General features: G+C 37.4%; 1 protein-coding gene across 14 annotated transcripts in view; it reads left to right on the forward strand.

Annotated features, from left to right (window-relative positions):
* LOC109562119 (protocadherin alpha-13) overlaps positions 1–24,115 on the forward strand; it is a 209,897-nt gene that overhangs the window by 110,894 nt on the left and 74,888 nt on the right. Inside the window, exon 1 of one of the 14 annotated variants that reach the window (XM_070793719.1) lies at positions 3,661–6,756. The exons of the other annotated variants lie outside the window; for them this stretch is intronic. Within the exon in view, the coding sequence (XP_070649820.1) occupies positions 4,324–6,756 (2,433 nt within the window). The 5' untranslated portion in view covers positions 3,661–4,323. Of the gene's footprint in view, positions 1–3,660; positions 6,757–24,115 lie in introns of those variants that run through there. 14 annotated transcript variants of the gene reach the window in all.

Consider the following 24,115-nt stretch of genomic DNA (forward strand, 5'->3'; position numbering starts at 1 on the left):
GCTGTTATGCTTATGATTTTTCATGGCAATAATTCTGATATTTTTATTGTTTAAAATAAAGATGGCTATTTTGGGGGGTGATAGCTGTGAAATTTTTATCAAAATTAAAAAAATATATAAATAATTATGATCTGGAAATACTTTGTTTTGAAACTATAATATAATGTGAGATTTATGTAGATTCTTTTTTGGTGAATGTTGATAGTGCCTTTGTCAGATCTTTATTTTAGGTTAGGCACTCCTATAAAAATGATGTCAGATAGGGTGATTAGTAGTGGTTGCAAGCCTTCCTTTTCAGCCACATGTGATGAAATTTTTTTCATCAGCTCAAAGGAAGATCTGGTGTGACTGCTTACCAAATATGTAGGAATATGAAATTTGATATGTAAAATATGTGATTGAACCAGACTGGCTAGCTCTTAATACAATGACATTCAGCCAATTTGACTTTAAAAAATTAAATGTAAAAGTCTAGGATTTTTTGATCTGTGGCTTAATAATATCTAGGAAAAAACCACGTATGAATTTTAGCTTTAAATCCATCATAAAAAAGTTATGTGATGTGGCTGTTAAAGAACCAGATGCAAGTTTAGACCCTTACTTGATATGGAGTATTTAGAATGAAAAGGCAAGATCTCATCTTCTTGGATATTATGACCAATCTGGAGCATGACTTTAAGTTCTGAGGACTATACTTTGAAGATGAAATAGAGTAAGATTTTATAAAGAGGTAATTCTAGAAAAATTAGCATAGTTATAAAAAGGAGTAAGAAAACACAGCATAGAGTTAATTAGAGTGAAGATTCATGAAAAAAATGTCTGAGACACTTTATATAATATTATGTTATGGAGAAAAACTTTGTACAAACTTGAGAAGTTCTATAGTAATGTGCTATTGGTAAAGTGTTCAGGTTGAAAAAGAAACAATGATTGACATAGGCTGTTGTGTACTGAGAGTAGTTGAGCCATTTAGTTTATGTGCCTGGAGCTTAGCTAGATATTTCAGAGACAAAATTGAGTGATACAGATCTCTACCCTCAAACAATTCACACTCTGTTAGGCTTGATTTGAAACCTTCATGAAGCAATATTATGGGATGAAAATTGCTTTAATGTGATTGTGATGTCCAGTTTTTTAATTTACTTCCCATAAGTACAGAATATACTCCCAAAAGAATAATCTTAATTACTAAGAAAATCTTAAGTACAATAACATTTTACTGACAAACTCTGGTGGATATTCAGATCATTCTCTTGTTTGGCTTCAGGATCTCTAACATGAACTCATGCATTATGACTAGCAATCTCTTGAATTTACAGATTACAGCCAAGTTTGGTGGGAGAGCTTTATAGTAATAGTCTTTGCAATAGAACCCAAGCAGAAATCAGAACAATGTTTTTGCACAGAGTCCTCTTAAAGTTGTACTTGGACCTAATTAAAAGCTTGAAAATACTTGAATTAGGAGACACTATAGAAAATCCCACGAACTGGCAAAATGAAATATTAGAAAGGAAGGGTTCTGCTATAGAGAAGTTAATTCATGATTTTAACATGGCAACCCACTCCAGTACTCTCGCCTTGGAAAATCCCATGGATGGAGGAGCTTGGTAGGCTGCAGTCCATGGGGTCACTAAGAGTTGGACACTACTGAGCGACTTCACTTTCACTTTTCACTTTCATGCACTGGAGAAGGAAATGGCAACCCACTCCAGTGTTCTTGCCTGGAGAATCCCAGGGACGGGGCGCCTGGTGGGCTGCCATCTATGAGGTTGCACAGAGTCAGACACGACTGAAGTGACTTAGCAGCAGCAGCAGCAGTAATATTATACACAGGAAAAAAGTTTTTAGACTTTCTCATCTTCAGGATATCCAAATATTTAGATATCTAAATATTACTTTCCCACAAAACAGTTTATATCAATAAATATTGAGTGCGTGCTGTTGCTTCAGTTGTGTCTGACTCTTTGTGACGCTATGGACTGTAGCCTGTTAGGCTTCTCTGTCCGAGATTCTCCAGGCAAGATTACTGGAATGGATTGCCATGCCCTCCTCCAGGGGATCTTCCCGACCCCAGGGATTGAACCTGTGTCTCCTGCAGCTCCTGCATTGCAGGTGGATTCTTTACCACTGAGCCACCAAGGAAACCCAAGGGCAGGGGTGATATATATTATTTTTCATTTTATAGTCCTTGATAGCAGAGGAGTAACTTTTGACATGCCACATTTCAATGATTACTTTATGATAGGCTTTGAAGCAGAATTATTTTAAAAACTGAAGTATAATAGAAGTATTTATGCTTTGTTATAATTATAATATACATTAAATAAATAGGCAGCTCATAAATAAAATAAATAGGTAGCTCAATGGTAAAAGAATCTACCTGCTACTGCAGGGGAGGCAGTTTCAATCCCTGGGTTGGCAAGATTCCCCTGGAGAAGGAAATGGTAATCCATTCAATATTCTTGACTTGGAAATCCTATGGAGAGAAGACCCTGGTAGGTTATAGTCCATGGGGTCCCAAAGAGTCTGACACCACTTAGTGACTAAAACAACAACAAGAGGCAGCCTGCCCTACTTCCTTGGAAGAAATAAGGGGTGGGTTTGTGATGGACAGAGGAGGTGATTGGTGTTTAGCGGCATAGTGAAGTTACCAATCCCACTTAGCCTTAAAACCAGAAAGCTGGAGGTGCCTGTTTATCCCTGCCTGCCCCACCTACATTTTAAGTGACAGTTAAAAAAATTATTAGAGAAATATTCAGGCATACAGTAAAGTTGAGAGAATTGTGTAATTAACGCCACGTATCCAGTACTCAGCTTCAGTAATTAGCCATATGTTTAGGCAGTTTTCTGACCAGTAAATATAATGCCCTGAGAGCTTCACTTCTTTATCTGTATTCAACTTTTGTCTTTCAAATTTTGGTTCTTGGGGCTTTGGATACTGAAATTGTATCAAAAGAAGGATTTGAGTGAGGAATTTAGTGTTTAGTGTTTAAGCCTTTTCAGCTCTCCACCCTCTCAGGAGAAGCCACTGGTTGTAGGGTGCTATTGTAGGTGGAATTTGGAAGTATTGTGGCCAAGAGCTGTTTTTCATAGAACAGATCACTGTCCCAATTTCCGTGCCGAAGACCGGCTAAAAACAAAGCTGGGGAACCGACGGGCATCAGGTCTGCTCTTACACCAATTCAGTGCTGTTTTCTGAATAAGAGCATATTTAAAGAACAGTTTCCTGGTCACGCTCTGGGGAGTATCTCAGTATTTCCCCCTTCATTTTGTACATCCAGGTCCAGTTTGGGGGTGAGCTGTCAATCTTTCTGAGTTTCTGATGCTTGATATTGACTAGCTTCTAACCACTTTCCTCGCCCAGAGCTTGCCGAGCACTCGCCTTAGGGGCTCCTGGGGAAAACAGAAAAGCTGCTGATTTGGTAAAAAGAGGGAACGTTGAGCCGGAATTGCGCTCGCCTAGTTTTGTGCCTTGAAAAGCGAGAGTGCCGGGGAATGATCCCCATATGCCCCTCACTGGTTCTCGCTATAGAAATCTTGGCGTCTCCGGAGATATAAGAAAGTGCAGGAGAGACTTAAACTCTCAGCGGAGAGGCTGAGAATCCAGCACGGAACGCACCATAGCACTTGGTTTGGGGGTTCCTGTTTCCTTAAGCCTAGAAGGCGTAGTGGTTCATGGTCGTGGTCCCGCCTCCCAGGGTGTCGGCCCGGCGGTTCCTCTCGGAATTCCTCCCTCTGCCGGCACTGTAGGGAGTCAGTGGGTCCGAGCGCCCGGGATCCGATGCTCAGCTCTCAAAATAATCGCTGAGAGACGCCCAGCCGAGCTCAGCCCCAGTTTTAAGCCGTCTTCAGGTAGAGTTTGTAGACGTTAAGACCGCGGCAGTCAGGGCGTTGTCCTAGGAAACGCAGTTTAAGGGAAGGTGTGTTAGTTTCTCGGAGCATCTCTTTGCCCCGCCTTGCGCTCGCTGCCTGGGCGCGGGGCGAGTTCCCAGTGGGCGGGCAACCGAGACCGCTCTTTCCGGAGCCCGGCAGTTTCCCTCGCCTCTGCACCCCTAGGCGGCGCTGCGCTCCTCCGCTCCCGCAGGCTCCGCTTTCCCAGACGGCTGCTGAACCTCCAGTCTAGCAAGCCTTGCTGTCAGCCGGCCGGTCCCGGGCAATTACGGCATTCGGAAGGCGAACGTCGGCTGTCTCTGCACTTCCAGCGGGCAGCGGCGGCCGACCGGCCTTCGGTTTTTTCCTTTTACCACGGCTCGCACTCTCCGGGAGTCCGGAGCATGGTCCCGGGTCACGGCTGGTGGAGCGAGGACGCCGAGAGGGAGGGGGATGGTGGGCTGGAGGGTGGCGGTTCTATGTTTGTGGGTTTCCTGCGGCTCTGTAGCCGGACAGCTCGAATACTCAGTGTCGGAGGAGACCGAACGGGGCGTAGCCGTAGGCAGTGTTGCCCAGGACTTGAGGCTGTCAGCGGCCTCTCTGTCCTTGCGGAACTTTCGCTTCCTTTCCAGCCGCGGCGAGACTTACTTCGGGGTTGATCTGGCCAGCGGAAACTTGGTGGTCCGACAGCCGGCGGACCGCGAACGGCTGTGCGGGGCCAAAGCTGCCTGCGTCCTGATCTATGAGCTTGTGCTCGAGGACCCGCTAGAGCTGCACAAGGTCCATGTTCACGTCCTGGACATCAACGACAACTCGCCTCACTTCCCTGCCGGCGACGTGCAATTCCGTATTCCTGAGTTCCTTATGCCCGGAGCCCGCTTTACTCTCCCTAATGCCGAAGATGCCGACGAGGGAAGCAACGGGTTGCTAAGCTACAGCCTGAGCCCCAGCCGGCACTTTCGCCTGGACATGGGTTCGAGGGTCGACGGCAGCGAATTCCCAGAGCTGGTGTTGGAGAAAGCGTTGGATCGGGAGCAACGTGCCACCCACCGGCTAGTGCTCACCGCTCGGGACGGCGGGCTGCCAGCTCGCTCCGGTGAGGTACAAGTCATCATCGTCGTGGTGGACACAAACGACAATGCACCTGTATTTGAGCGCTCAGTATACCGCACCGAGGTGCCAGAGACTGCACCCAATGGGACTGTGTTATTCCGAGTGCAAGCCTCGGACCCGGATGAAGGTTCCAATGGGGAAATCCGGTACTCCTTAAGCAATAGCACCCAAGCCAAGCTGCGACACCACTTTCACGTGCACCCTAGAAATGGGGAAGTGCGAGTCGCTGCTTCACTAGGTCCTCCTGAAACGCTGTTGGAGGCATACATTGAGGCAAGGGATGAAGGTGCCTTCAGTCTAGCCAGCACCGCCAAACTGCTGGTGGAGGTGACTGACGTGAACGATCACGCCCCTGAGGTGAACCTTCTCACTCTCTCCAGTCCCGTTTCCGAGGACGCCGCCACTGGCACAGTGATTGCTCTCCTTAATGTAAGGGATGAAGACCTTGGTCCCAATGGTAAAGTCACCTGTAGCATGTACAGTGGCGGCCCCTTTAAGTTGAAGGCTTCCTTTGGCAACTACTACAGCTTGGTGACTGATGGGCCGCTGGACCGGGAGCAAGTCGGTGAATACCAGGTTCTGATCACTGCCTCGGATGGTGGCTCACCTCCACTTAGCACTCGCAGGACACTGACTGTGTCAGTTGCTGATGTGAATGACAACACACCAAGCTTTCCTAAATCGAAACAGGAACTTTTTGTGGCTGAAAACAATGCCCCTGGAGCCTCCCTAGGACATGTGTTTGCCCAGGACCCAGATCTGGGGAAGAATGGCCTTGTCTTCTATGAGCTGTTGGATATTATCTCTGAAGGACAGTCAGCCTCTAGCTTGGTGGAAGTAGATTCATCCAGTGGGGCTATCACTGCCAAAATTTCCTTTGACTTTGAGTGGCTCAGGGGGTTTCACTTCCAAGTGGAAGCCCGGGATGGTGGCTTTCCTCCCAGAAGTGCAACAGTGACTGTGAACTTGTTTGTGGTGGATAGGAACGACAATGCTCCAGTCATCTTGTTTCCCTTGCCCAAAAATGGCTCTGTCCCAGTGGAAATCGTGCCCCGCTCTGCCAGAACAGGACACTTGATCACAAAAGTGGTAGCAGAAGATGCAGACAGTGGCTCCAATGCTTGGCTTTCCTACTACATCTTTAAGGCTTCTGACTCGAACCTTTTCAGAATTTCAGCCAACATGGGAGAGCTCCGTACTGCTCGTTTAGTTCTTCCCACTGATGCAGTTAAACAGAAGGTGGTGGTGGTGGTTCAGGACCATGGAGACCCATCACTTTCTGCCTCTGTCACATTGGGTGTGCTGTTGAGCAGCTCTGCCCCTCAGGTCCTTCCAGACTTTGAAGATGGCTGGGAAACAGGAGGGCACCTTTCTGCCCAGAACCTGTATTTAACAATTGCCCTGGCCTGTATTTCCTTTTTATTTCTGGGGTGTTTACTTTTCTTTGTGTGTAGCAAGTTCAGCCAGAGTGCAGGCTGTTGCACTCAGAGCTGCTGTCACTCTCCAGAGGAGCTGAGGTATGGAAGCAAGGTGGCTTCAAATCCTTGCATGTCATCAGCCACAATAGATGTCACTACAGTCGAAAGACTTTCTCATACTTATCTCTATTGGGCCTCCCTGGGACTTGGTTATGATAATAACAGTTTGCTGTTGCATGGGGAATACAGTGCTGCTGTCCTGAGAAATCTGGCCTCTGGGGTAGAACTGAATGTGCCAATATCCTGTCTCCAGATTCGGAATAGGAAAGGGGATCACGCAAATGTCAATGCCATGGTAAGCATATTTTATGGAATTTGATTCCCTTGACCAGGAGATGGTCACTAGGTATTTCTAAAATGTTTCTTATGTGAGTCTTTGGTAGCATGTAATCCACTGAATTGAACACTCTGGCTCAGCATCCCCTGTGCTAAGGATTCTGGGAAGATCCAGGTGTTAAAAGAGATCATTTTTGGCCTGAAGGAGGTTACAGTTTATTTTTGAAAAACCAGGGTAAGAAATTCAAACCTATTAAAGAACAATTAAAGTAATACAGTATAAAGTTCTAAAATTGAAAAGAATAAACCACCAAAGTTTCTGGAACAGGTAATAAACAACCTGGGATGTCTTTGAATAATTCCTTTTATGAATTTATTTAAGGAATTACTTGAAATAAATATCCTTTCATTAGAAAACATATTTTGAGCAAAAGATATGTTTAAGGCATTCTGATACCTAAGGTGAGAATGAAAATTATGGAAGAGTCTTTGCGTAATACAAACTTAATATCATGGATGATGAGACATTTACTCAAACCATAACAAATACATGATTTAAACATGATGATAACCTAAAACATGTAAAAATAAATCATAACAGATGTTCAAAGAAGGGAGAGAGAGAACATCTAGACAGAGAAGAGGGAATTAGAGAAGGTTTTGTCGTAGAGATGGCAGTGAATTGGATTGTGAATGCTATACCATTTAATAAAATGCAACATATTCCCTAGGCTATATTTTACAATGAATACCATTTTGACAAAGTAGTTTTTTTTGATAATGGTATTCCAAAACATAGATAATAGTTCCACACAGTATTTGTAAATATATAGAAATAATAAGCATGTCTCAGAGCACTTATTTGTACTGACAGAAAGATGATACAGTTGGGTATAGGACTTGACAATCTTTTATTATGTGTTCTTATTGATGCATTTCACAAAGAAGACAGATGCGTAATTGCCATGTCAGAAACATTTGTGTGTTCAAGGTGTACTTCCCATTCAAAGTCCATTCAACTTGGATTTAATTTTCTTATTATTTTAGAAGCCAGTAAACTTTGAAATAAGAAAATACCATGTTAAGGTGTAATGCCCCTAAGAAGGCTTCCCTCGTAGCTCAGTCAGTAAAGAGTCTGCCTGCAATGCAGGAGACCCGGGTTCGATTCCTGGGTCAGGAAGATCCCCTGGAGAAGGAAATGGCAACCCACTCCAGTATTCTTGCCTGGAGAGCCCCATAGACAGAAGAGCCTGGCAGGTAGTCTATGGGACTTGACAGTCTATGAGTTTGCAACAATTGGACATGACCAAGCACACACAGCAACAGCAGCAGCACCTAAGAAAGATTAAATTATTCAAATACTTCAGTTCATCTATAGTGGCCCTTGGTATTTCAAAACTTTCTAAGTGAAGTGGGAGCAATTGGATTAGCAATTTTCCAGTATTACTTTGTGACTTCTCATAGAGATCATGGATACAAGGGAAGGAGGTATGCAGAAGTTAGGGAAGGGAATGAAGGGAATGTTTTACCATTTCAGATAATAAGGGGGAAATTGGGTTATAAGTTACTCTACTTCAAATAATGATGTTAACCGCAAATAAAATAGATTTGCACCTTTTATAATTTTGCATATTTAATATTTACAGCATGATACAATGGAATCCGTTATATACTATATGATTAGTCAATACTTGTTGATGAATAAATGATTCAATTTGTGAATCTATGAATTGAGTGATAACACTGTTTAATATATAAATAAAAATTTACTTTTTTACTTTATGTTTATATATAGCTAGCAGTTTAAATGGCACCCCACTCCAGTACTCTTGCCTGGAAACTCCCATGGATGGAGGAGCCTGGTGGGCTGCCGTCCATGGGGTCGTTAAGGGTTGGACACTTCTGAGCGACTTCACTTTCACTTTTCCCTTTCATGCATTGGAGAAGGAAATGGCAACCCACTCCAGTGTTCTTGCCTGGAGAATCCCAGGGACGGGGGAGCCTGCTGGGCTGCCGTCTATGGGGTCACATAGAGTCGGACACGACTGAAGCGACTTAGTAGTAGTAGCAGTTTAAAGGCCTTTTTCAAATACATTATTTCAATGATTATTTTCTTCCTTATGATATATAATCATGAAACAATACAACAGGGATTTTCTGGTCTAGAGCTAGCATGAACAACATCAATGCTGTGTTCTGGGGCTAAATACCAGTCCAGTTTCTGTAGAGGACAAAGTGATTAGCAGGAATGCACATAATTATTGTGAAATTTGCATGAATGAAAATTAAAGTGCAGCTAATTTTAAGGGAGAAAATTGGTGCACAAAATATTAGTATTTCAGGTATCAAAACACAACGTATAAACTCTCCTTCTATTAAGAGAATTCACTAAGGTTTGAGAGAAACCTTTTGACTAGACTGCAGAGGAAACATAAGTAAGCATTAGGAAGATCAATGATCTGAGAGAAGGAAAATTATCCACTTAGAAGGAAAGAATATAGCTAATAACAGAGGAATATGTCCCCTGCCACAGAATGTTTAAATTTATGTGAGTGATAAAGTAACAGAGATATATACTGTTTAGACATGGAGGACTATTGTGCCATCTCATCCATCCAGTTGAGCAATCTTCCCATCATTGTTGATATTTTGCTTTATAGGTGGTTCATTGTTAATTTTTATGGGCTGGACATTTCCTTACATATAAAGAAAGTTTGTTGTATAAAAACATGGACAAAAATAACTTCTTTGAAGCTGGAGTATTTGTAATTCAACACAGGCATTTATCACTTACTTTTTCCTCCAAGTGCAGATTGATCCAGTATTTTGATGCTTTAGAAGAGAATGCTTGTCATGGTGTTCATTGAATGCCTTAAGAACAACTACAGAATTCTAGAAATAAGGTATTTGTTGCTTCAGTTTTAGAAATGATCTGTCTTTTGAAAAGCCTGCAATTTCATAATTTTAACTGTGTCTGAATCACACAGAATCATGTTGATGCATATGTACTTATATTTTGTTCTACTCTAAGCTCTTTTCTCTTATTTTAGAGTACATTAGTATAGTTTATAAAGCTTATGAAATTCAGGAAAACATTTTATCTGTATCTCTCCTTTGATAATATTTAACAGATAGAAACAAAATTGACCTACTGTGCAACAGCTAAGCAATATGAGTCTCATGTCAATTTTTTTCTGTTAAGATTCTTGATAATTTTTTAGATGATATCTGTGATATATCTACTTCCTATTAAAAACTGCATTGGCAGTTTTTAAAGATAGTAAATATTAGTGTCCCAAAAATGCACAACAGCATAAACTGACTTTATTAAAAATTTCACATGAAAATTATATTTTTAACATACCAGTCTAAATTAAACTAAACCAAATTAAAGCAACTTCTCTTTTGCCAGGATCTATGGGGCATAAGATATTTCCCCTTTGCAGTGTCATTTGTTAATGACAAATGGTAGACTGTTTTTGGCATTCTGGGTGTTTTTATTTGCTAACATATATTCCCCAAGTAGACTTGCCCATAGGTTAACTGGATATTTCTTTATATCTATTTTGACTTTGAAGCTGATAACCACACTTTGAAAAACTTTAGAGTGCAGAATCTAAGGAAGCATGCAGGCTGTATGAAATATGTTCAGATTCAAATATATGGAGACAGCACAATAGTATTCTTTGTATGATATGGAAACTTCAAACTAGTGACAAGGAGAGAAGAGCATCATAACTTGAATAGAAAAGAGAAAAGCAATGCTTTGGGGAGATGTATGAGTGGGAAAGTTTTGACAGCATATATGATAATGTTGATGACCTATTGATTTTCGTTGAAATCAATCAATGACCTATTGATTAATAGGTCATTGAAATCAATCAATGACCTATTGATTTCGATAATGTTAATGACTATTGATTTTCATCATTAATGTTAATGACCTATTGATTTTACTTCAATATTTGCAGTAATATTTCAGAGACTAAATACTCTTTAGCTGGGTTGGGATGAAAGTAGACTGAATTACTAAGAGGTTTTTATATTGCTCAAATGCATATAATGTGAATATCAGAAATAGCGTTTGGCAGAATGTCAAATGAATATAGATCACAATCTAGGATTCTGACTAAAGTATGGGAAGTAAAGAATTTATTCGTAAGGATTATTCTTTAAAACCAAAACTTAATGATAAAGGTGGTTACTCACTTTGTTTCCAATTTTAATTGATGAGAAGAGAATGGGTCAAGATATAAATAAGTTACATGTCTCTTTTATACTGCATTTATGAAAAATAATTGGTAATAATAAGGCAAGAATACTGTAGTGGGTTGCCATTTCCTTCTCCAGGAGATCTTCCCGACCCAGGGATTGAACCCGGGTCTTTTGCATTGTAGGCAGACGCTTTACCATCTGAGCCACCAGGTAAGTCCCATATGAAAAATAATTAGGATAAGAATTTCCTCCTCAATCTTTAAACACAGAAGGTCGTTATATATTCATCTGGAACTTGTCTTAGAATCTAGGGATGAATATAAGATCATGTAGTCTTCTGTGCTGCAGAGAAAGAGAAAAGTCTTTCTGTCCCAACTCAAATTGTTGGCTGTTCTTAGAGCCATCTGATTGCCATGTACACATACACTATTTTCATAACTGAACTCTATTGACATACCTCAAAAATGTACTCTCTGAATTCAGGTACATTATGCTTACTCTTTGGAATCTTTAAGCAAAGATTATAGCTGTTTTGTTTAGAATCAAAATGATGTTCTTATAAAATAAAAACAACCAATAAAGACATCTTAATAATGTATTCATCACTTGAGATTGGCATGTCATTTTCCTTTCTTTTAAGGATTTGCTATCAAGGTTATGCTGGCCTTATTAAACAAGTTAGAAGTGTTTTTCTTTTTTCCTCTCCTTTTTTTCTAGTCTCTGGTCATGTTAAGATTGGTGATATATCTTTCTCAAATACTTCATAGAATTCACTAAGGATATTCTCTGTGCCTTAAGTTTTCTTTGTGGGAAAGTTTAAAATCATGAAATCACATTTCTTTACTATAAAAGAAATATTAGTTATTTTATTCTTCTTATTTCATTTCTATAAATTCTCTTTTCCAGAAATACATTAATTTTAGCTAAGTTTTCAAATATTTAAGCTAAAATATACACTAAATATGGCATAAAGTTTTTTTTTTTTATAATATCCTCTTTGTAATCTTTTAACATTTACAGGATCTGTAGTGATATTCTTCTTTCCAATCCTAATGTTGTTGTCAGCTCTCATTTTTCCTGGTTAGACTCGGCAGTCACTTATTAAATTAGCCTTTTCAAGGACTAACTAAGTTTTGGGGATTCTCTTTCTTGTATATTTGCTTTCTATTTCACTGACTTCTGCTCTTAACATTATTTACCTTCTCATATTTCTTTATATTCAGTTTGCTATTTGATTTCTAGCTTTTTGTTTTTCAGGTTTTGTTGTTTTTAATGTATGGATTTATGGATTTAAAGCCAAAAAATTTCCACTTAGTATTAGCTGATTCATGTAAATCTTATTTTTAAAATTTTATTTGAAGTATAACATACATAAAAGTTCATATATTATTATACATAAAAGTTTATATATCATACATGTACAGCTTGCTGAATAATCAAAGCCAACGCAATCATGTGGTCACCACAGAGATAAGGAAGTAGAAGAGCATTACCAGCACCCCAAGCCCCCCTCAGCCTCCTCTATCATTGTGCTTCACTGATGGCTCAGACAGTAAAGAATCTGCCTGCAATGCACGGAGACCTGGGTTTGATCCCTGGATTGGGAAGATCCCAGGAGAAGGGAATGGCTACCCCCTCCAGTATTCTTGCCTAGAGCATTCCATAAACCGAGGAGCCTGGTGGTTTATAGTCCATGGGGGTTGCAAAGGGTTGGACATGACTGAACCACTAATACCTCATTACTCTCATCTGAAAATATCACTATTGTAATGAGTTTCAATGTCATAAAAATAGGATCATATAGTATGCTTATGGTTTTGTGTCTGGCTAGTTTAATTCAATATTATACATGTGACGTTCATCTGGCCTGCTGTGTGTAGCAATAATTCATCCATTAAACTGCTGTTTATCGTGTTGTATGAGTATATAACAATTTATTTATCCATGTTTCTGTTGATGGACATTTTTTCAAGTTTATTTTTGTTATTATAGACAATTCTGCTATGGACATTTTCCCTATGTCTTTTGGTGCACACATTAGCATTTCTGTTAACAGTGTATCTAGTAGTAGAAATTGCTTGTTTATGTAGTATGAGTGTTCTCAACTTTAATAGATACTGCCAGTGGTTTCCCAAATTAGTTGTTCCAAGTTATTCTCCCACCAGCTTAAGAGTTTTAGTTACTTCACATTCTTGAATAATTAGTATTACTAGTATTACCAGCCTTTTACATTTTCATCATTATAGTGGTATGTACTCATATCTCATTTTTAAAATTTAAACTCTAGATTTGAGCTAGTTTTTTTTTTTTCATGTAGTAAGTGAATATGGAACAGTCTACAAGGTGAATATTAAAGCGCTTAGACCATTTGTCCCTTCCTTCCACTATATACTTTTAAAGTCAGGTTTATTGGTTGTTTGGGGAAGGCAATGGTAACCCACTTCTGTATTCTTGCCTGGGAAATCCCATGGATAGAGGAGCCTCGTAGACTACAATCCATGGGGTCATAAAGAGTCAGACATGACTTAATGACTGAACAACAACAACTATTGGTTGTTTGGGAAATGTTGGCTCTCTGAGTTATACGGATCTTCCAAATGTGGACACATTTTATTATGCAATAAAAAATAATATTTATCAATACCACCATTGCTCTCATCAGATGGTCTTTTAGTATTGGGAAGCTACAGGCTTACCATGGTAGAGGAAAGTTTTCCAAAATTATGACTGTCACTCAAAATCTTAAATTTTAGTATTTGCAACAAATACTATCATTCATTTTCCTTGCAGTGAGGGATTCATTTCATTCATTTTTAAGAGAATGTCTGCTCTCTGGTGTTATAAATACCCAGATTCATTTTGTAAATTTCCTGTCTCGGACCTGGAACCAACCATTCCCCAAGAATCCTTCAATTCTTTTTTGTGGGAGATGTTATTTAGAAATATAATCTGGGTGGTAGGTGTGCTCATTCCTACAGGACTGAGTCAACGTTTCTAGGTATTTTCAGTTACCGAACTAAGGGATATGCGTTTTTAAAAAAGTAAAATCACAAATTCATACTAATCTTTCCAATTCAAGTTAAGAACTATAAGGTTTTTAGTTAATTTCATTACACTTACATTTGTATCTCCTTTCTCCCACCATAAAAATCTTAGTGTTCATTTATATCAACATAATTACTAATTTATTACCACACACTAAAAGAACAGACTCAGAGAACAGTACCAGCACTACACCAACAATGTGGTTACAGTAACAGTTTAATGTTTTTGCCATTCTTTTCATTTGTAGGCTGCATTTTACTAGGCTTGTACAAATTGTTGTTTAGTTGCTAAGTCGTGTCCAGCTCTTTTGCGACCCCATGGACTGTAGCCTGCCAGGCTCCTCTGTCCATGAGATTTCCCAGGCAAGAATACTGGAGTGGTTTGCCATTTCCTTCTCCAGGGGATCCTCCCTACCTAGGGATTGGACCCATGTCTCCTGCATTGGCAGACAGATTCTTTACCATTGAGCCATCAAGGAAGCCCCTTGTATAAATTATCATGTTTTAAAGTATCTTGGAATAGTTCATCTCTGTGTAGTTAAGCCACAAACTACATAGAGTTAGATTCATTTGTTTCAAATTGCTTTCAAAACTAGGGCTTTTTAAGATTAAGTATTTTTGAACCACCTTTGTCCAATTCCCCCTCTTCCCTACCCCCACCTCTGGTAATCACAAATCTGATCTCTTTTTCTATGAGTTTGTTTTTGAAGTATAATTAACCTACAGTGCTGTGTTAATTCCTGGTGCACAACATAGTGACTTGGTATTTGTATATGTTATGAAACGGTCGCCATAATAAGTCTAGTTACCATTTGTCCCCATACAAAGGTATTGTATTATTATTGACTGTGTTTCCCACAGTGTACATTTTTTACCTGTGACTCATTTATTCTGTAGCTGAAAGTTTGTACCTCTTAATTTCCCTTACCTAGTTTACTCATTTCCCACCCTCCTCCCTTCTGGCAACCACTTGTTTCTTCTCTATATCTGTGATTTTGATTCTATTTTGTTTATTCATTTTTTTAATATTTGTTTTTCAAATGTAAGTGGAATCATGCAGTTTTTGTTGTTGTCTGACATATTTCACTTAGCATAACAACCTCACAATCTACCCAGATTGTCATGAATGGCAAGATTTTATTCTTTTCTATGACTAATATTCCATTATATATATGTGTGTGTGTACACACACACACCACATCTTCTTTATTCATTCATCTATTGGTGGACACTTAGGTTGCTTCCATATCTTGGATATTAATAGTGATTAATGCCGCAATGAACATAGGGGGTCCATATATCTTTTCAAATTAGTGTTTTCATTTTCTTTAGAAAAGTATCCAGAAGTGGAATTGCTGGGTTATATGGTAGTTCTGTTTTTAATCTTTTGAGGAAACATCATACTGTTTTCCATAATGGTACACCAATTTACATTCCTATGAACAGGGCATGAGGGTTCCATTTTCTTCACATGCTCATGCATACTTCTTTCTTATTTGCTGTCTTTTTGATAATAGTCATTCTGACAAGTGCGAGGTGATATCTCAGTGTGGTTTTGATTTGCATTTCCCTGCTGATTTGTGATTTTGAGCATCTTTTCTTATATGTTGGCCATCTGCATGTCTTCTTTGGAAAAATACCTATTCAGATCCTCTGCCCATTTTTTAATCAGATCATTTTTTTGATATTGAGTTATATGTGTTCTTTAGGTATTTTGGATATTAGTCACTTATTGGATATATCATTTGCAAATATTAATATCTTCTCCCATTCAGTAGGTGACTTTTTCATTTTGTCAGTAGATTCCTTTGCTGTGCAAAATGTTTTTAGTTTGGTGTCGTCCCATTTGTTTATTTTTGCTTTATTTATTTCATCTAGATTGTCTATTTTATTTACATATAATTGTTCATAGTAGTCTCTTGTGATTTTTTGTATTTCTGTGGTATCAGTTGTCACTTTTTTCCATTTCTGATTTTATTTATTTGGCTCCTCTCTTTTTCTTGATGAGTCTGGCTAAAGGTTTATCAATTTTGTTTATCTTTTCAAAGAACTAGCTCTTAGTTTCATTCATCTTTCCTATTTTTTTTAGACTCTATTCTATTTATTTCTTCTCTTATCTTTATGATTTCTTTCCTTCTGCTAACTTTGGGTCTTTTTGTTATTCTTTTATAGTTCCTTTCAGTGTAAGGTTAGGTTGTTTATTTGAAATTTTTCTTGTTTTCTGAGGTAGGCTTGTATCTCTGTAAAGTTCCCTTTTAGAACTGCTTTTGCTGTGTCCCATAAATTTTAAGATCACTGTTTTTGTTTTTGTCTCCAGATACTGGTTGATTTAATAGTAACAAACCAATCTTGCATTCTTAGCATAAATGTAGGTTTGTTGTGATATATTATTCTTTTTATATCACTAGATTTAGTTTCTTAACATTTTGCTGAGAATTTAAAAAATGTGTATATGATAGAAATTGACTTGTAATCTTTCATTCTTATAATGTTTTTCTCAGGTTTTGATATCAAAACTATGCTGGTCTCATATAGTAAATTGAGAAGTATTACCTTTTTTCCAGTTCTCTGGAAAGTTTGTATATGTAAATCAGTGGTTTTTTCCCCCTTCCTGTAAACATTTGGAAGAATTCAGAATGAAGCCTTTTTGGACTAGCATTCTCTGCATTAAAGTTTTTAATTATAAATAAATATCTGTTATAGATATGAAACTATACAGATCTTCTGTTTCTAGTTATAACAGTTGCTTCATTGTGTTTTTCAATAATTTTGTGCATTCAAATAAATGTGAAAATACATTTATAGAGTGTGGGCTTAAAGTTGTTTCATAATATTTCTTCTTATTATTTTGAAATCATAGGAACCATATGTTTCTTTTTGTATTGCTAGTGTGGTATTTTTTATTTCTCTTTTTTTTTGGATAAGCTTTGCTGTAGATGTGTTGGTTTTATTAGGCTTTTCAGTGAGCCATCTTTTGACTGCCAGAAAATAAAAAGAAAACATTACCTTTAAATGAGCAACAGGAAGACAGACAACTGAAGTCTCAAGGGAAAAATAAAAGCCAGAATACAATGAAATGACATCTTCAAGGGATCTAAGAACACCTGAAAAACCTAGAATTTTATACCCAGCAAAAATATCCTTAAGAAAAAGAAATAAATAAAATATTTTCAAATGAAACAAAATTGAAGAAATGCATCCCAATCAGATCTGCACTGAGGGAAATAGTAAGTGATTTCTTTATGGAAAATTTTCCCAATTAGAAGCTCAGAAATATAGGAAGGAAGGAAGGGGAACAAGAGGAAAGAAGAGGAAGTAAATATTTACTGACTAAAACAATAATAATGCACAGTAGAATTTAAAATATAAGAAGAACTGAAATATATGAGGACAACAACAAAAATATGGAAGGAGGTAAATGGAATTAAAAGGGTTTAAGGCCGTTACATTGTCCTGAAAGTAGTGAAAGTAAAAATTATATTAGACTTTAATAAGTCCAGGATGAATGTTGTATTTTCTAAGAAAATCCATTTAAGATAGTAAAGAAAAGTAGCCAATAAGTTAGTAGCAGAGAGAAAATGGGATAAAAATATACTTAATTAGTCCAAATGAAGGCTAGAAGTAGGGGAAAGGCAAATTAGATAAGATAAATACAAGTAGAGATTAAAATCCAGGTATATCAGTAGTTACGTTAAATGTAGATAGACTAAACACTCCGATTACAAAAATGGTCATACTGGTTAGAAATTATACTCCCGTATGTCAGTTATCAGAGACACACTTACAAAAAGGATAAGAAAAAGTGGGAAGTAAAAGAATGGAAAGAGACATACCGTGTAAACACTTATCAAAAGGAAACTGTATAGCTAACTCAACAGGTATCACTCATAGTGGACCTGAAGGCAAGAAGCCTTATGGATATAAATAGGGGCATTATGTAATAATAAAAGGGTTAGTCTATTAGGAAGATAAAACAATAATAAAATTTAATGTGTTAATAACATCATGTTTAAGTACCTTAAGCAAAAACAATTAAACTTTAAGGAGAAATATAGAAATCTATAACCAGAATGGGAAATTTTAACATACTTTGTTCAGAAACAGAATAAGGAGACAAAAAAAAAAAAAACCACAACAATGAGAATACAGAGAATTTGAATAAGGGGGTTAATGAGCATGTATGTGTGTGCATATAAAACCACCCAGTAATTGCAAAATGAAAAATCTTTAAAATACACATGAGCATGTGGTGTATGTAAGAAAATTAAGTGTAATCTGGATCATAAAAGAAATCTCAATGAATCCATGACAAATTTTCCTGCATGCATTCTTAGTTCCTCAGTCGTGTCTGACAGCATGTCAGGCTGTGAATGGTTGATTTTTGTAAATGTTCATGAATGTCTGTGTTTATGAAAGGGGTAATATTATAAAATTGCCTGTAAAAGTACTCTGTATATGTCTATTAAGTCTTTTGCCAGTTGTGTTGTTCAAATATTCTGCATTCTTTTTTACTCTTTTTATTTGCTTATTTTATGTGACTGAAAAAGTTATGTTAAAATGTCTCATTGTAAATGAACTGTTTATTTCTTCTTGGATTTTTGTCACATTTTTATTTCATATATTTTTAGGCTTTTTATTTTATTTAGATACTTAACCCAATTTAGATTTGTAATATTTTTCTGTTAAGTGGAAACTTCTAACATTATGAAATAACTCTATCTCTACTTCTGTTGGTGATGAACTGTTTTAGTTTTTGTTTGTCTATGATGTCATTCTTGATAGATATTTTTCCTTGGGTATGGAATTCTAGGTAAGCATCTCCTTCACTTTGGCACATTAAATTTATCCTACTTTTTGGGTTTCACTGTTGTCTTATTGTGCTCTTTTGTGAGTACTTTCTTATTATTTTTCTTTCAATTTTGCTAATTTTGTCTTCTTTTATGCCTAATATTCTACTAGAAGTGTCCCTTGAGTTTTATTTTTAGTTATTCTGTTTTTCATTTAAAAATTCTAATATGATTGTTAATATCTGCTGGGTTATTTTAAATTTATTTTACTTCTCTGAAAAGATTTTCAAACTTGCTTTTTATTTCTTTAAATATATTAAATCTCTGATATTTCTACAGTCTGCAGTCTGAAAGTATGTTTCTGCTGAGTGCTGCATCAACTAGTTTTTTATCACAGCTCCATATTTCCATGTGTTGCAGATTTCCCCTGACTTCTGATGGTCATTACCCTGAAAATAATATTTCTCAGGATATCCTGAGATCTTGTATGAAAGTACCTTCAGGATAGATTTTTATTTACATCTGCTAGTGTCTGAGGGGCTTCCCAGGTGGCTCAGGCGTTAAGAATCTGTCTGCAATGCAGGAAATGCAGGAGATACTGGTTCAATCCCTGGGTCAGGAAGATCTCCTGGGGAAGAGTATGGCAACCCACTCCAGTATTGTTGCCTGGAGAATCCTATGGATAGAGGAGCCTGGCAGGCTACAGTCCATGGGGTCACAGAGAGTCAGACACGACTGAAGTGACTGAACACACACATGCCAGTGTCTGAATGCTACTAGTTGTATGCTACCTTAAGTTCAAGATTTGAGGATCTTTGGAGACTTAGGCTCTATGTATACCCAGCTGAAAATCTACAGGATATCCAGTATCCAATGACAACTTTATAAGACTTTTTTTCCTTTCCTGTTTTCCTTCTGTTTTGGTTGGCTCCAAGTGAAATTTCCCAGCAGTGGATAGGTTTAGTTTTGTTACACCATCTCCTGGAGGGTATGGTCCTTGGGTTCCAGATTACTGTAGTTTGGAGATCCTATAAGATTCCTCTTCTTATGTACTTTCTGGTCCTTAATTTCTGTCTTCCTTATCCTACAAATTATCTGGATTTACAGCCAAGTTTATGTTGGCAGATGCTTTCAAAACAAAAAGCAAATTCAAAATTCTGCTTGCCTCTCTGGGTTTAGGTTTCCTCCAGACTTTGTCTTAGCAGTTCTCGCTATCTTATCAGATTTTCAGTGCTTTTAAGATAATTGTTTTAATATTTTATCTAGAATATTTCCTTGCTTTCAGTAAGATGGCTGCTCTGAATAATTTAAGCTTCCATTACCTGAGATTTCATAGTATACAATTTTATCACCAGCATATTAGCATCTAAGTAGTATTGAAATGTTTTATGCTGCTGCTACTGCTAAGTCGCTTCAGTTGTGTCCGACTCTGTGCGACCCCATAGACGGCAGCCCACCAGGCTCCCCCGTCCCTGGGATTCTCCAGGCAAGAACACTGGAGTGGGTTGCCATTGGGGGATTTAAATCTTTTATTACTATTTTGGGCTTCCCAGGTGGCACTAGTGGTAAAGAACCAGCAATTACTGATTTGGGGGAAAAAAGTAATTCGTACATTAGATCTACTATGAACCAAGAGAGCACATGCTTTCACTTAAACATTCAGACAATAACCTATTCTCTGAAAAAGAATACACACACACACACATTACATCTATGTAACTGAGTCACTGTGCTGTATACCTGACACTAACATGACATTGTAAATCAACCATATTTCAATAAAGAGCAAATAAAAACATTCAGATAATAAAATTTTATTAAAGGTGGCACTTGTGACTTTGCTTGACATACAATTTCCATATTTATTTATTCTAGTCACTCCATCTGACATACTTTTTAAAGCATGAGACATTCAAAATGTAGAGACAGATAAGATATAATCCGTAATAGTGAAAGATATGTCAACAATAAACAGGTAAACCATCAATTATAATACAAACAGATTAGAGCTACAATGAAACAAATATATGCTACCCTGGAATGCAGAGGGAAAGCAACTAACTTAGTATGTTGTTTGGTTGAGGGTGGGGACATGTAGAGAGATCTTCCCATGTACGATATCTCTATAGTAGAGGATTAATGGATGATTGGGAGAAAAGTTATGACCAACCTAGAGAGCATATTCAAAAGCAGAGACATTACTTTGCCAACAAAGGTCCATCTAGTCAAGGCTATGGTTTTTCCAGTGGTCATGTATGGATGTGAGAGTTGGACTGTGAAGAAGGCTGAGCGCCGAAGAATTGATGCTTTTGAACTGTGGTGTTGGAGAAGACTCTTGAGAGTCCCTTGGACTGCAAGGAGATCCAACCAGTCCATTCTGAAGGAGATCAGCCCTGGGTGTTCTTTGGAAGGAATGATTCTAAAGCTGAAACTCCAGTACTTTGGCCACCTCATGCGAAGAGTTGACTCATTGGAAAAGACTCTGATGCTGGGAAGGATTGGGGGCAGGAGGAGAAGGGGACGACAGAGGATGAGATGGCTGGATGGTATCACTGACTCAATGGACGTGAGTCTGAGTGAACTCCGGGAGTTGGTGATGGACAGGGAGGCCTGGCGTGCTGCGATTCATGGGGTCGCAAAGAGTCGGACACGACTGAGTGACTGAACTGAACTGAACTGAAATGGATGATTTGGGAAGCAAGGAGGTAGATTGGTGAACGAGTATTTCAGGCAGAGCAAAACCCATAAAGCCCTAGAGGAATGAGAAAGCATAAAAGAAACTGAAAATACTTTGATTTGGTCAGAAAATATTGTATATGTGTAAGCAAACAAGAAGTTGAGGCTAGAAAAATAAATAAGAATCAGGTAAGATTCTTCAATGTTTAGAATATCAGATTTTACCATTAAGAAATATGTAGCTGATAAGGTTGAGAAAAAGGTTTAAAAAGAACTTTTCCATTAAATAGTACTACATGATCATTGAGATGTTTTATAAAAAGAAATTACCTGTAGTTCCAAAACCTAAGTACAGTCACAATTATATGTTTACAGCTCTTTTAAAAAAAAACCATGTTCCATGTGTATTTTTAAAAATAGTTGAAATAATATATAAATAACTTATATATTATAGAATATAGTAAAATGTAGGAAAGTACAGGCATTTTTAAATGATTATGTTTTTATTGAGATATAGTTGATATATAATAATGTATGTTTCAGATGAATAACATAGCAATTCACAGTTTTTAAATGTTGTATTCCATTTGTAGTTATTGTAAAATATTTGCTCTATTCTCTGTGTTGTACAACATATCCTTGTAGCTAATCTGTTTTATATAGTTTGTAGCCCTTAATCCCCTACCCATATCTTGCCCCTCTCCTCTTCTCTCTTCCTGCTGGTAACCACTAGTTCTCTATGAATCTGTTTCTTTTTTGTTATAGAGGTCAACATTTTAGATGACTGTATGATAGTTCATCACAGATAATTTTCCTATGCTAAACATTTGATTCTAGTGTTTATTATAAATGTCACTGCTGTGAACAAGTTTGTACATTGATCTTTGCTTGATTTTCAGATAAATTCCTTAGGAAGATGCATAGAAGACATCCTGCTATTAGCTTGAAAGTTGACATTTTTTGTGTTTTTTAAACTTTAAAAATTCTTTTCATTATCATTTTGGTGGTTATCTTTGGTGTTACAACATAATCCTTGACTTCTCAAAGTCTAATTACTAATTAGTATTTTTAGCTCTTTTTGCTGGATCTATTTCTGTAATAGTTGTGGGTCATGAATTATTCTTACTCAGACATATTATTTTTTGTCCCTATTTCTAGCCACATTTGGGACTATTTTGGAAAATACTGTTCAGTCATGTCCAATAATAATTGCAAGTTAATTAATTAGCTGAGCCAGATTTTGTCTAGTCCCCGGATCAGTAACTAGAAATAACACAGACACCCAGGATGTAAACAACATAACTGCTAATAGTTTCCCATTCCTGCTCTTTTGACTTGAAAAATGTCATGTAATAGATAAAAGGGTTTACATTTGGTTTCTTCTCTTAGAAAGGAGGGCATATTCTATATCTCCATCAAAACCTTTAAAAGATATATTCTTTAGATTAATGGCAGTAGCCTGAGCAAGACTGTTAATTGTTAATGTGTGTAAGACTAAATGTTCCTCCCAAGCACCTGTCCTCTACCATCAAGGATTATGATTATAATCTCAGAAGATTATAGTCATGTATTTGGATTCATTCTGAATCACAATTGATGACTTGCAATGCCTTTCAACCTTCATTCAACTGAAAATCAAATATATCTGAATTATCATGGCACTCTTTTCACCTCTGTGGAAAGCAGAGAACCTTATAATTTTGAGGACATAGCACTAGTGTTTGCCTCTTTTATGGTGTCTTTCATAATCTATGACCCTTGGGCTCAGAAACACTTTGTTCATATATGAGATTTTATCACCAAGCAAGAAGATTTACATAAGTCATTATAGTAAGTGAGGAGTTGATAGTAGTTCACGTTAATATTTGTAGCTATGATATTCTACCTATTTAGATGAACAGGAATAAATTGTGAAAATTTAATCTACAGTTTACATATATATCAGCTGCCATCTGCCTCACTTAATTTGTCTCTCCTCTGAAATCCACTATTTATTCCTTCTGTGATTCATTTGTAAGTTAATATTTTATCTATAGTTCTCTTGAAATGCCCAATTGAAGGTTGTGCCCTAGAATGGTTTGATGGAATTTACTTTAAGAGCTTTTTTTTTGGTCCATGTAATGGCTGAATATTCTCCTGTTTAACAGCTTATTTGAGGGTTTTTGGAAATACAAGACCAGAAGAAACTTAAATCACATTTTTGTGTTTGAAAATTTTATTTTCTCCTTGTAACATCAATAGACTTTGTTTTACAGCTAAAATAATATTAAAAATATTACACAAAAACTCTATAATCACCAGGATCCCCCAAGATATTAATCTAAATTTAGACAAGCAGTTAATTATATGTGAGTTCTTTACCACTAGTGCCACCTGGGAAGCCCTTAAGGAAAGGGAATAATTCCTTTTTTTCTTTAAAGGTTGTTATCAAGTACTTCCGGGCTTCCCTAGTAGCTCAGTTGGTAAAGAAACTGCCTGCAATGTGGGAGACCTGGGTTCGATCCCTGGGTTGGGAAGATCCCCTGGAGAAGGGATAGTGCCCACTCCAGTATTCCAGATAATTTGGTCAGGCTTAAAACATAAGGCCAGTTGCGACACTTGTGTAAGAACCTTAAAATTTTATAGTGATATTTTATGGCTTTATTTTTTATCAACT

This window comes from Bos indicus, chromosome 7 (assembly GCF_029378745.1).
Source record: "Bos indicus isolate NIAB-ARS_2022 breed Sahiwal x Tharparkar chromosome 7, NIAB-ARS_B.indTharparkar_mat_pri_1.0, whole genome shotgun sequence".
Lineage (NCBI taxonomy): Eukaryota > Metazoa > Chordata > Mammalia > Artiodactyla > Bovidae > Bos > Bos indicus.